At 35.1% G+C, this 13853-nt stretch overlaps 2 protein-coding genes across 5 annotated transcripts in view; both read right to left on the bottom strand.

Annotated features, from left to right (window-relative positions):
• Positions 1-7498, bottom strand: part of LOC306877141 (protein DOP1B-like) — a 28160-nt gene extending 20662 nt beyond the window's left edge. Inside the window, exons 1-4 of one of the 4 annotated variants that reach the window (XM_079428683.1) lie at positions 7304-7498; positions 3820-3994; positions 909-1090; positions 208-378 (exon numbers count right to left, since the gene is read on the bottom strand). In XM_079428683.1, coding sequence (XP_079284809.1) covers positions 208-378; positions 909-1090; positions 3820-3960 — 494 coding nt within the window. In that variant the 5' untranslated portion in view covers positions 3961-3994; positions 7304-7498. Of the gene's footprint in view, positions 1-207; positions 379-908; positions 1091-3819; positions 3995-5689; positions 5756-6934 lie in introns of those variants that run through there. The other 3 variants (XM_079428681.1, XM_079428682.1, XM_079428684.1) reach the window with 3 other exon arrangements.
• Positions 7499-8877: 1379 nt separating this feature from the next.
• On the bottom strand, positions 8878-13064 carry LOC306877375 (ATP synthase subunit O, mitochondrial-like). The gene is made up of 7 exons (XM_079429110.1): positions 12466-13064; positions 11890-11940; positions 11435-11545; positions 11213-11342; positions 10841-10953; positions 10621-10707; positions 8878-10358 (listed from the first exon to the last, which is right to left on the bottom strand). Exons 1-7 carry the CDS (start codon positions 12580-12582, stop codon positions 10248-10250), a joined length of 720 nt encoding a protein of 239 aa, XP_079285236.1. The 5' UTR covers positions 12583-13064; the 3' UTR covers positions 8878-10247.
• Between the last annotated feature and the right edge of the window lie 789 nt (positions 13065-13853).

The following is a 13853-nucleotide window of genomic DNA, read 5'->3' as shown; positions in this document are numbered from 1 at the left end:
GCATACTTTTACTCCAAGTTTATCAATGTAATCACACTTAACATTAAACTGGTTACAGATTATATTGAGGCACAGTTGAAGTGAAAGTGACAAAGTAGTTCAGGGTACAATAGTGAGTATGCTGTGAAAATATTAATAAAGTTTAGGATGAAATCTCTCAAGCGTCACCATGAGAATCATTTATTGATGTTTGGTGTTAAGTTGCACCTCTCATAGACCTCCGCGCCCTCTTCCAGTCCTGGCAGTAAACCCATGATAAAGGCCTGCAGGCTGGGTAAGAGTGCTCTCTGAAGAGGCAGGAAGTACCGCTCATACAGCGTCAACAGAACTGGCTTCACCGACATCGCTGCGTGACCCAACAATGGGAACAGTCCTGAGCTGTATACACATGAGCACACAAATACCACCATAACTGCCTTTGAAAGTGAATCTCACAAAATATGTTAACAAAATGGGGTTATATTTTGGGTTATATTTTAAATATAAAAAAATGCAAAATGTGTGCCTATTTTGTATCTGTTCTCATTAATACAATAAAAACAGATACTATTAATTCACTTAAAATACAGCAAATACATTTAAAATATATTAATACAGCTATAAATAAATAATAAATGTATTAATATATTTTAAATGTATTTGCTGTATTTTAAGTGAATTAATAGTATCTGTTTTTATTGTAATAATGAGAATTGATACAAAATAGGCAAATATGCATTAACATATTAATGCATATTTTAATGAATTAATATTAATGCAAGTTATCATTTTCTTCATTGTAATAAGTAACGCAATAAATTTGTCATGAATATGATTTTTTTCTTTCTTTTTTGGGGTGGGGGGTGGGGTGAAATATAACCTTTACATTTCTATGTAGGATTCACCCAGTGTTTATCATTGACACTAACCTGTATATGAAGAGATCCTTGGCTAGCCATTTTGTGCCAATGATTTTGAAAATGACCTCATAGGTCTCAAGTGCTTTGAGATGGACGCCGCTGGGCAGGGCAGGGTGCAAACATTGAGCCAGACGCTTCCCGATGATCAGCCGTCGCGGTAACAGCGAGTACTTTAGATTACTCTGGAGAGCCTGAGAAACCCAAAGAATGGAAGAGCAGAGCAGAGCAGGATGGATGGTGTAAATAACTGCAAAATTATACTGACTGGTCAAAGTTTTTAAAGGATTTTTTTATAGGTATCTATATAAATCTAAAAAAAATTTACCGACTCTAAACTTTTGAATGGTAGTGTTTATATTAAAATGGTTGAAAATGATTGTACATACACATATTATATCACTAAAACAAGGCTAATTGCAGATTGATTACATCAGTAAAAAATCATGAAAGCTAGTATTTACACAGTTACAAAGTTACTAGGTATCCACACTTCAACACATATCTCACTCAGCAACTACATTTGCTGAACAGGTTCTAAACAAACTACTAACAAGATCTCAGAGGAGGAACTAGGCTTAGTTTGTTATTGCACAGCTCTTGAAACATTTACAAGACATACCATCAATAATGTCACCTGATATACAGAGTGAACATACGTAGAGTGTGTTAAAAAGGAGACTGTTGATCATAGCATCATGTTAGATGTCAAATATCTGAAACAAATACACAAAACCTAATAGATATCACGCAAATCCATGTTGTTTTGTAACTCGCGTAATATATGGAAAGTCCCATTGAGCAAACAAGTAAATCACATGCCAAGTAAAGGACAGGGAGAGAAATTTAAATAACACAACAGTTTTTTCACATCTGCACATTAACAGGGAAAAAACACAGAGAATGTTTGAGATGTATTTGTCTAATCTTAAGGACAGTTTACACATGTCCTGTTCAACTTATTCAAATCAGCTGCACTTTGAACATGGGTGATGTGTTTGAGGTCAAGCAGTAATGTTATACCCAACGCTTTTATTCAACAGGACTGAAGATCATAAAGGAAAGTCTCTCACTTCTCTAAAAAAAAAAGACCTTCTTCCTCTACTTGCAGAGGGAAGTAAAACAAAAGTTTGCCCTTTTAAATTCTAAAATAGGCTAAACGTACCTATTAAGCTCACTTCCAAATTTGAGATCAGTTTATAAAAAGAAAAAAGAATTTATTATCCTACTTGATGTCATAACCAATTGATATGTTTGTTAGTATAAACCTCCTGTAATTTCAAGTCAATCAGACCCTTGCACCCTGAGATATGGGTCTCCATATGTTCACACTATCTGGCGGCCATTTTGAAAGCTGTCTAAAAACTTTCACCAAAATGGGCACTTTTTAGATGTTTAAGGCTTTATTTTGGGTAAGTTTCACTACTTATTGTAAAATTAAGAGATTAATGTTCAGACGTTTGCATTTTATAACCAGGAACTTGGATGTGGAAAATAATTACATTAGATCCAAAAGATAGCGCAGATGCTACAGAACACTGTTAGCTGACTAGCTGCATAAGATTGTGTGCTACGCTAACATATTACTTCACAGGCATTACTGGCTTGTACTTTTACATCCATAATATTATAAATTGACAGTTTATTGCTGGTCTGTCGTTTTACAGTGCTGTAATTTTTTAAGATTTCATATTATTGTAAGGTGAGCTTGGTGCAGCTTCAGTGTGACATCAATAAGAAAAAGTATCATTTTATAAATATTGTTAATAACAGTTGTTCATATTAAAATATGTATGAACTTAATACATGACCTAGACCATTTATTTAGCAAAATCCTGTCATTTTAATAAATATTACATGAAATGTATAAAAAGTTGTTGCTGCTCCCATTAAGCTCAGAGTGCTCTCTTTAAGCTCTTCCACATTGAACGTCTATATATATACTTCATAAACAGACTTTACACATTAACTGATGGTTGTCACTTTAAGTTAAGTTAAACGATTGTCTATGGATTCTATCGACTCAAATCTGCAGACTGGCTCTGATCTTTGGTAACTATATCAACTTCTCCAGACTGTAAATCTGTGGAAAATCAGGGCAAAAATCCTTTAGTGTATTCCAGCCTTAAGAGCCTATAGATAAGTTGACATCCATTTAAAAAGACGTTTCATAATGAGGCTAGTTTCTGTGTTCATCCCCATGAATGAAATGTTTTATTGGTTTGTTTTATTTGATTTTTGAATGTGTTACTTAGCTGAACGTGGACTAGTATAGACGTTGCAATGTGATTGAATGACACTTCACTATGAATATATAACTGATCCACTTGAATGCCTTGTTGCTTGATTTTAGTGTTCTGTTTTTTTGTGATTGACTTTGTACTTTCAAAAATATATATTTTTACAATTATTCTTTAAAAATTTTCCTTAAAATAAACAATAATTTTTCATAAAACATGATGTGAGCTTAATGGGAACAGGGGTGTGCTTAAAGGGTACAAAAATTAAGCACAGCCAGACTTTTTGAATTTAATGATGTATATCTTAATTGAAATGCTTCTGTCATTTAAAATAAAATTAAATATTTTTGTGTGAGAGATTAATATTTTATTTTAACATACCTTCAACGTACTGAAACCAACATTTTGTGCTCTAAAAATGTCTCGATGTAGATTTTGGTGAGCTTAATAGGTACGTTTACCCTACTTCTCTACTAGTTTAATGTGAAACTATAGGCAAGACATTTATAAATTGATTTCTCTGAAACTTGTAAAAACTGTCTCTGCAGAGCTTTTTGAGTTTTTTAAAACAGGAATGAGTAAAGAGCTGAAAGAGTTTTTAAAAAGTTGCTCATATTGACTCTGTTTTTCAACTGAAGCGAATACTAACCTAAGTGTATTTATTTGTTTTCTCCAGACTTTACCTTGTTGAGTTTTCCTAGTGAGGAGATGAGATCGGCCCATTCACTAGATGATTCAAAGTTCCGCAGCGCCTTCTCAATGACAGCTGCGTAACTGCGATAACGGTAGTCATTCTGAAGCACAGCTTCCTCAGGATCCATCATGCCTCAGTCACGTCCCAGCATGCTTAGTATCTGTCTATGAAACAGAGTTCAAAACAGAGTTCTCAGGAGAAATCCTGCATCACAACTCATGATTCCACAAAGAAACAAATACATCAAAGTAGGGTGAAATCCTCCTAATAACAAACGACTTTTTAAATAGAAAATGTACAAAGGGTGAATAGCTACAGTGGTGGTGCATACAATGGCAAGTATGAGTTTGAACAGACTACTAACCTTAAGTATTAAACTGTGTGCTGCACACATAAATTATACTTCAAATTATATGTGGCTTATTAAGGAGAGGTGCGCTAGCACTTTTCTAAGCAATCAGGCTTATGATTTTTACCTCATGCCCAATACATGGGTGAAAAAATCCAATACAGTAAATGGAAAGAGAGAACCAAGACATATTTAGTTTCTAGAAATCACAGAGTAAGGAGAGCAAGCAACCCTAGCAACTTTCCAGATTTTGTGCTGAAGTTGAACCAAACTTAAAAGCAAGAAGAGAGCAGGTTTTCATTGTGACGTGATGGTGTACTATTTAAATGGTGCTGAACAAACTCATGCCACAATAAATGGACAATTCGGTGTAAACCAAGTGCATCTACAACATGAGACTATGGCAACAGAGTATTGTAAACACATGCCTGAAACTATTTTTTACTGCAGTTTAAACGTTTGGAGTCAGTAAGCCTCTGATGTTCACCAAGACTACATTTATTTGATTAAAAATACAGTAAGAACAGAAACTGTGAATAATTTAAAATGACAATTTATATCATTTTGTGTTTTTAAACGTGATTATTTCCTGTGACGGCAAAGTGGAATTTTCAGTAGCCATTCCTGCAGACTTTAGTGTCACATGATCCTTCAGAAATCATTCTAAATATGTTGATATGTTGCTCAATAAACATTTCTTGTTATTACCACAGTTAAAAACAGTTGTTGTTTTTTTCCTCTGAATTTTTAAATAAAGGTAAAGTGCAAAAGAATCTTAAACGGTAGAGTAAATGTCACTTATAATCTTCCATTTCCAGTACTCAATTTCTCAGTAAAAAACAAAAAAACTCTTAAATGGTAGTGTACACATATCAGGGGTGTCTTCTCTCAAGGGCGGCACTGCCTTGTGAAAAAAAACTGGATGATAAATAAATGACAGTACAAAAATAAATCAAAACAAGTATCATATAATCCACTAATTTTTCTAAAATAATACTGGCAAACAGAGACATCAGCGGATTACAGAGGGACACAGCATCTCTTTTGCCTCCCTTGAGCTCATTGTTCTCACAGAGGTTCTAATACATGCCCTGAATGCAAGAGATAACAGCAAAATACAGGCAACAAATCACATGAGAGGAGTCAGTGCATTACATAGCACTATGATTGGCTGATTACACTGTCAATGAAATCATAGTCACAAATCTACAAATCAGCCTCAATGAGTCAAACTGGTGGAAATGAATGGATTAATTGCAGAGCAATGACTCTGAACATAACCAATATCTGTCAAATGACATATTGAGATGATAACTGCAGAAAATGCATCTGCATTATTCTGTGTTGGCCAGCTCATAAACAGACATTACAAATAAAGACACACCAAAAATAACAGATAGTATAAGACAGATTATGGTTTCTGATTAGATATGGTGACATCTGTTAGCTCTACGGTAATAAAAGCCCTGAGAACACACATATACACGCAAACACACACTGTGACACTTACATCTGTTCAATCTGATGCTCTGAGCATCAAATGGGCATCTAGAGATTTACAGAGGATTTAACAGAGACAAGCAAGCCCCAAAACACATGCCTGTTGAACACAAACCCAACCAAACAATCTGATTCATGTCTACTAGTACTCTTAATAATACCTGCTCAGCTTTGTGTTATTACCACCCAGAAATGTACAACTCCCATGATGGCTATAGACTCATTAAAGTTAAATTCGTAAGCTGCTGAATATCAAGTACTAATTTCAGTTCCTGCACTTCATTCACACATCAAAGAGATTCTGTGTATGGCAGGGGGAGGCACAAAGCCAATATATCAAACAAACACTCAATTATCCTGGCTTATGTTCTTAATATCATCAGCAGCTTACGGTCATTATAACAGCAGCTCATTAAAAAGGCTGCAAGGAAGCAACAAGCCTTTTAAATGATTATGGATGTTATTTATGTCTTAAAAATTACACATACACTTTCAGAAAACAAGGTACATCAGTGGGGCTGTTCCTTTTCAAAAGGTAAATCTTTATACCTAAAGGGTGCTTATTCGTACCTTAAAGATACATATTAGTATATGTATAAAAGTGTACCTTTTGAAAAGGTACTACCCTAGTGACAGATACCTTTTTTTCTGAGAGTGTACAACGCTATTATTATCATCCAGTTGCTACATCTTATGTACACACAGATATATATTTGAGATTCTTTGATGAATAGAACATTCAAAAGAACAGTGTTTATTTGCAATAAAATCTTTTGTAACATTATAAATGTCTTTACTGATACTTGAAAACAATTGAATGTGTTTTTTGCACGTTAATTATCAATAAAATACTGAATGTTATTGTAAATGCCATTTATTGTACTCAATTCATGCACCGCATATTGTGAACAATCTCCACCTTCTAAAGCAAGGAGACAGGATTGATTTGCCAGCCACTCTACAAAGCATATACACATCCAGCTCTACCGAGGCCATGTATTTATGGTACACATTGCACAGAAAGATATTGGTCTATTGACCTGATCATTAATCGTGCTCCTCTTAGAAGCGTACCAGTGAAAACAGTGCACTGGGAGCCAGAGAAATGTACAGCAAATGGAGATATATATATGTGCATGTAATAAATACATAGGCCTTAATTTCAGCAGTTATAAAGGAGGGGTTTTTCTAAACTCCTTTCTCAATAGTTGAGCAATAGTTTCATTCAAGCATATAGTGAAGCAACACAACATACCTGTTATGTAATTGAAACCTGTCCTTGTTGCATCCAGTGGCTTCATGGCTAACCACACAGAACATCATATCCAATGTGCATATTCAAAGATTATTAAACCCTCATTCTTTGCCCTTTAATCATTGCACATTTTCTATAGGTGTGAACTGGAAAACGTGTGGCATTATGCTGGATGGTTGAATGCATTTAAATAAAAACTAAAGAAGTAACGTTACACATTTTTAACCAAACCTGTTTCATCTTCTTATTGAACTTCAGCCTTGATTACAGAAATACAATTAGTATAACATTTACAATAAACTACACATTAATTTTTTATGACATTCATTACAACATATCAGATGTTATAGTGAGAACTGAATGACTCACTCACTGCAGCAAAACAGGATGGTCGACTGATCACAGGGTCTCGCGCCAAATAACCTTACTATTTTAGATAAATCGACTGTTTAAAAACAATAAAAGGCGAGCGCAAGAGAGGGCAGATACGTCATATTAATATTCAAAGCTGTAGCCAGCAAGAATTGAATCGCTCAGCTGATTTCCACCAAACAGTTCATTTGTGTACACTTCCTGATGGGCGGAGGGGGACGAACCATGCGGGGATGACACGGGGGTGTAGAGGTGACATACAGTTTTATACGCTTTTATTGCATGCATAAATTATATTGAGTTTGTTTAAATAAAGACAACTTATTTGTACTAATATTGTACCTGGTATTCGTTTTAGTGCTGGGCGAATGCACGGTATTTATTAGACAGCTACATTATTTGAGAGCTTCACCCCATTCGTTGGTATCTTCCAGGATGTCATCTGTTTACTTTTCTTGCACCAAGCTGTCACATTTTGAGGCGGCTGACCATCAGTGCATTAGTGATAACAACACATGACAGATTATGAAGTATAGTTTACCAAGGCCTCGTTACACCATAAATGACGTATAATATGAGAAGTAGCTGAATGAACATCAACTGAAAACATGGATAGATGAACAGAGAGAGACTGTCAGATAAAATGTAACAATAATTCACTTTAACAGACTGATAAGCTCTTCTTGCACTACACATATATCTGCACAGTTTTGTTTTATTTAACTGGTTTGCACTCTATCTGCCATGCCACTTTATCTATCTCTTTCTTTATTTTTCTACAATGTCCTCATTTGTAGGCTATATCTGTATAGTTGTATGTACATATGTTTAAACTGTATTTATCTGTACTTGAACGTCTACTGTCAGTGTTTAATGTTAACTGTATGCACCAAGGGTCTGAGAGCAACGCAATTTCAATTCTCTGTATGTATGTGTCGTACATGTGGAAGAATTGACAATAAAGCAGACTTGACTTGACTTGACAATATTACTGTTTTTAATCAAATAAATGGCACTTTAGTGAGCATGAACGTTTCTTAACATTAAATAGCTAGTATAGTATATAGTATAGGCTATATTTTTAATCAAATGCAGCTTTAGTGAGCATAAAATACTTTTTTATAGCATTAAATAGTATAGTAGGCTATATGAGAAAATGCATTCATGCGTATAACACAAGTTGACCCAGTGAGATCATCTACACTACAGAAACAACCATAAGATAATTTTGCTGTTTGCTGCAGATCCACAGCAAACACTGGTCTTCATTTGAGTTACAAATAAAGCTCTCAGTAACAAAACTGTTTTGCTCCTAAAAAAATGGCTATCCAGATTTAAAACATGTTAGATATGACAGGACTATTGAACATTTGTGGAAAGGATTATACCACTCGAGTACACTGGTAAAAATTCCATGTACAAATTTTGAGTTGCTGGCGCCCTCTTGTGTTTATCAAAAATATCGACCATGAGAAAAATGTTGGGTTTGACAAACAAAAGCAAACCTATTCAAACTAAAGTTAAAATTTATGATCCAAGGGATATTTTAGATAACGTTCTATTAAAAAAAGGCCTAAATAATTTTTTTTATTAAGGATTTTCAAATACAATCACAATAGAAACAATAAGACGGACACACAAACAAGCAAACCCCCAAGCGCTGAGAATTAAATAGCACATCCCTGAAAATATTCATCTCTACCTGCTTAATTTAAACAAAAAACATCAGAAAGGGAAGAGCCGAAGCTCTCTTAAAATAAAAGATCAGAGACTTTGTCAAAAAGAGTGGAGAGGTTCCCAAAGTCTCCAGAATTTGTCCGACGTGTGATTGAGATCATAGGTTAATTCCTCCAGAGGAAGAAAGGAAGACAACTGAGATATCCACATAGTAACAGCTGGAACCTGAGGCATAGACCACTTCAGAAGAATACATTTTTTTAGCCAAAAATGAGAGGATTATAAATAAAGGCTTAGAGTCCGAGTCAAAAAGATCTTTAGGAGTGTCATTCAACAAATAAAGTGAAGGAGATGAAATAAAATGTTTCTGTTATCTCCTGGGTTACAGAATGAACCCCATTCCAGAATGACTGAATGTGATCACAAGACCAGAATACGTGAAAAAATGTGCCCATATATGTCTTGCATTTAAAACAAAGATGTGAACAACCTGGGAACATTTTGTTCATGTAAAGAAATTGAAGTACAATTTAGGAAAAATGCCGTTACAAATCTCGGCCCAATCTGCAGAATTAGAATCCCAGGTCCCGTTCCCACAGTGGTTTCAAAAAATCATAAACTGAAGAGTGAGAATACACCAATAAAGCATAAAATTAGGAGATAATCCCTTTTAAAAAAAGATTTAACTGAAATTATGGTTTCTTCCAGTTCTGATAAATTTATACGAAATTTGTTCTACATTAATAGAGACTCTATGAAATGCCGTATTTGAATAGAATAAACTTTGCTTTAATAATTAAAGAAATATTTGAAAACCCAGAGAAATGACCAACTACAATTGCTGAAGTGAAGTCAGTGGATAATCTTAAACCTGCTTTATAAAATATTTAGAGACCAAAATGTTTAGCAGGTCAAGGTGGAGTAATTAAATGTATGAAAACCAAAAAAGGATCCAATATAAATAATTGAATGTAGTGATGCAAAAAAAACAAATTTTCACAACAATTAGAGCATAAATTTGCATTATCACCCACAAACTGTTTAGCTATTGTGGTATTGTGGTCATTACATATTTACTGGAAATAAGATGGTATCATGCCATATTTCATTAAATATTTAAAAAATAACAGACAAGTTTCAATGTTACATAATATTTATTTTGAACAACTGGACAAGGTAATTCATCTACACAATAGCAGAGAGAGGTTGTTCTTTCTTCACCCCCTGAATCTTGATGTGATTAGGTCTGGCCAGTCCACAGGACTTAGGTCTCCCTGATCAGCTTGGTGAGCTTCTGGATCTTTGTCTTGGTAGACATGTCCGCGTACTTATCACCAATGCTCACGATCATGCCTCCAAGGATAGAGGGATCAGACTGTGAGGAAGAGAAACACACATTAAACATATGTAACACAATACAATAAATATCAGAAATGCTTTTGATAAAAGCAATCATTTATTGTGCTATGCACTTTCTCTGCTATGCTTAGAAATGATGCAAGAAAATGAAGATTGTCATCCTTTTAAACTTTAGAGAACAACAAAATCAAAACATTATGCTGACCTGAATACCCTTAATTTTAAAATTAGCACTTCAGAATAAAATGAAGCCCACCCTCTGGAACAAGCCCTCCTACCTTGGTCTCAAGTTTGATGGTCTCTCCCTTTGCCAGGAAACCATTTAGTGCCACCTTTAGCTCTGCAAGATTAGCTTCATCCAGAGGCTGTTCACAGACACAACGGTTTAATTCAAAACTTTAATGAAAAACAAATTCAAAACGTTTTACACAACCAGGAAACCTTTTAAAACAAAACCTTTACTTTATGTATTTGTGCATAAATGTATACACTGCTTACCTGAGCGGTGGTGACTGAGCATGTGACCTCTCCTCTGTGGGCACTCATCATTTTGCCAAAGGCTGCGATGACATCATGGGTCAAGGTCAAGCGGCCATTTTCTGCAAGGACATCTGTAAACAAAAATAATTGTAAATATTCATAAATAATACACTTTCAAACCTATAAATTACTCTTGTAATTTTCTAAATGCAACCATTATGAATTTCAAAGGTTTTTCTTTTATATAAAAGTCACTCTTCTAAACACTTTCCACTTAATATGTACGAACTGGTAAACTACTTGTACATTTCCTTTTTTTTACATCACATCATAGTTCTCACTGAATCAACCTGGGTGATAGTGAAAATAATGGCTGGTTGGAAAACTCACTGATGAGGTTGATGGTGATGGGGGAGAGTTTTGCCTTGGTCAAAGTATCAATGAAAGTCTTCTGTTTCAGACTGCGCTTGATATGAGGATTCATCACGATACTTGACAGCTTAGGATCCTTAATCAGGCTCTAGGATGTGGGAAAAAGAAAGATGAGCCTAAATTGATTAAAGCATTACGGAAAACGAGCAGAAACAGACGCAAACCCAAAGTGTAACTCACAGACACACGGCCAAGTTCCTGTTCGACCTTATCGAGGTTCTTCTGCTTGCTGGCAGCAGAGAACAGGGCAGTAGCATAACGTCCCTCTACCCCATAGATCTGGATAGGGGGCTGAAGAAACAAACTATGGTAAGAATACAGCCAAGCATTTAAAAATAAAATAAAAATAAGATTACACTACTCCAGTGTGCATATATGTGGAACTACTTTGCCATTTTTTCATAGTATACGCAGTATTAAAACTTATGGAGCTCAGATGTAATTCCATTACACAAAACTCACTGTGCATTCCACCAAAACACCATAATTACTACCAACATCAGTACTTAAAATCATACATTTGCGAGAAACTGCGATTACCACTGTAATTTTTGCAATGGATGGGCAACATTTGTATTTTCTCCCCTTACTATGAAAACGTTACTTTATATACCGGCATGGATGATGTTTCTTACCCTGATAAGTTTTGCTGCTGGTCGGATCACAGAGGTGCTAAACTGACGCACCTATGGAGAGAGAAACAGAATAACTTGCACACATTTTTTTAGCAAATATAACAGACTCTCAATGACATAAATATAAGAGTAATAATTAAAAAACTCTCTGGTCATAAATATAAATCTATAATCAATACATTCTAAACCCTACTAAACTGCACCATATGAACTCTTCTCCAGGGTTTAAAACCTATGGCCTATAGCAGTATCTTTCAGAACGAGCATATGAGAAGCAGAAACGCAAACGTTCTTTGCAAAACAAAAAAGAATCTATGTTGCGAACACAACCTAAGACCGAGACGTTAATGAACATTATTAAATTAGTCGGCTATTACAAGAGCGCACGGTTTGGATGATTGTGCATGTTGCGAATAAGACACTGCCTGTCAAGGCCTTGTTCAGTTGTCAGGAAAAGCGTCTTAATTCAATTGATCAAATCATTTTATTTTCCAAAGATTACTTATATTTAACTACACAAAGCCAGACAGCTCGTGTTTTTCCATACAAACACCAAGGTTTTTCAGAATGTCATACCTGCAGCCCCACTCCAAACGCTGCCATTTTCTCCTGGACTGTGTAGGTCAAAAGCACTGCGCATGCGTGCAAGTCTGGGAGGAAATACGCAAGAGCTGCCCCATAGCCCTCATGCATTGTGGGAAATGTAGTTAGTCATATCAGTGGAAAATTACTCCGAAAAATGACGGGAGACTTAACCAATAAAACGTTTTAGAAACTTATTTATATAACGTCAACTTTTTATCATCACGTCAACTTTAATCATTATTTATTTTTACTTTGTTGGAATCAACTTGTTTGAAACGGCTTAAATTAAAGCCTTAAATGTACATTAAGTAGCCTAGGGTTTATCTTAAATCTGGTGGCCAGTCCAAAATCAATCAGGTTTACCAAATCTGATATAACTTACTGGTATTACAGAAAGCTTGGAAACGTGATTAAAGATCCTCCAATCTTATGATCAAGGTCTGCAGGAATTCCTCTAGTGTCTTTATTAAATGTAGGCCTATGTGTCTAAAAATATTTATGTGCCCTCATTCATAAATGACATTACCTCACCTCAGCTGATTTGGAATAACACCTTTATCTTACTTTCTGCAATTTAATTGCACTGCACTTTCTCACCTGTTTATTTTGTGAGAGGATAGGTGCAGTTTACCCCATGAGCAAGTAGGTCAGCTACATACATCACCAAATTATCTTGATCCTTTCACCCAGATACAGACTATTGATAAAGCTATACCATAAGTATTGTATAATTTTGCCATAGAATATAGGTTATACTAACAAGAAAATGTAAATCATGGAAGCAATCAAAATACTAAATACTGTAAAATAGCCTGAGAATGAATGCATGTCTATGTGCTGTCTATGTGTTGTGAGTTCATGGTAAGCTCATGTGAGAAGCACTCAGAGAGAGAGTCAGTTGGAAATTTCCATACCATATTTGAAGAACATGTAAAACTAAGACCGTTGACGGTTGAGCCACCTCAAGATAATAAAGGCTATGCATGGTTTTTAAAAAAAAGAGCAACGGCAGCCATATTCCACAATTAGATAACAAGCAAAGTGGGCTATGAGATAATGGTGGCAAACCGACCATAGCAAATAAAAAATAGAAGGGTCTAACATAGATAAGAGAAAGGTATATAAAGTAAGGTACCAACACTTAAGAACTCAGAAGCAGTTTGATGTGGCAACTGTATTCTCGGCTTTATTAATAAAGTCTTTTCTTTCACATTTGAAACTCTGCTGTTTTTGAGCCTTTCTGATTGCACCAACTGAGATCCAGAAAACAACTACTCTGGCGTGCCACAACGTAAGCAATGAGCAATTGTGTTTATTTTTGTGTTTTACTTCAGCTTTAACATACAGAATTACCAAATTTTGCCATAAGTTAAATATAC

Source organism: Barbus barbus (assembly GCF_936440315.1).
Source record: "Barbus barbus genome assembly, chromosome: 11".
Classification (NCBI taxonomy): domain Eukaryota; kingdom Metazoa; phylum Chordata; class Actinopteri; order Cypriniformes; family Cyprinidae; genus Barbus; species Barbus barbus.
This window is presented reverse-complemented; position numbering and strand designations above follow the sequence as displayed.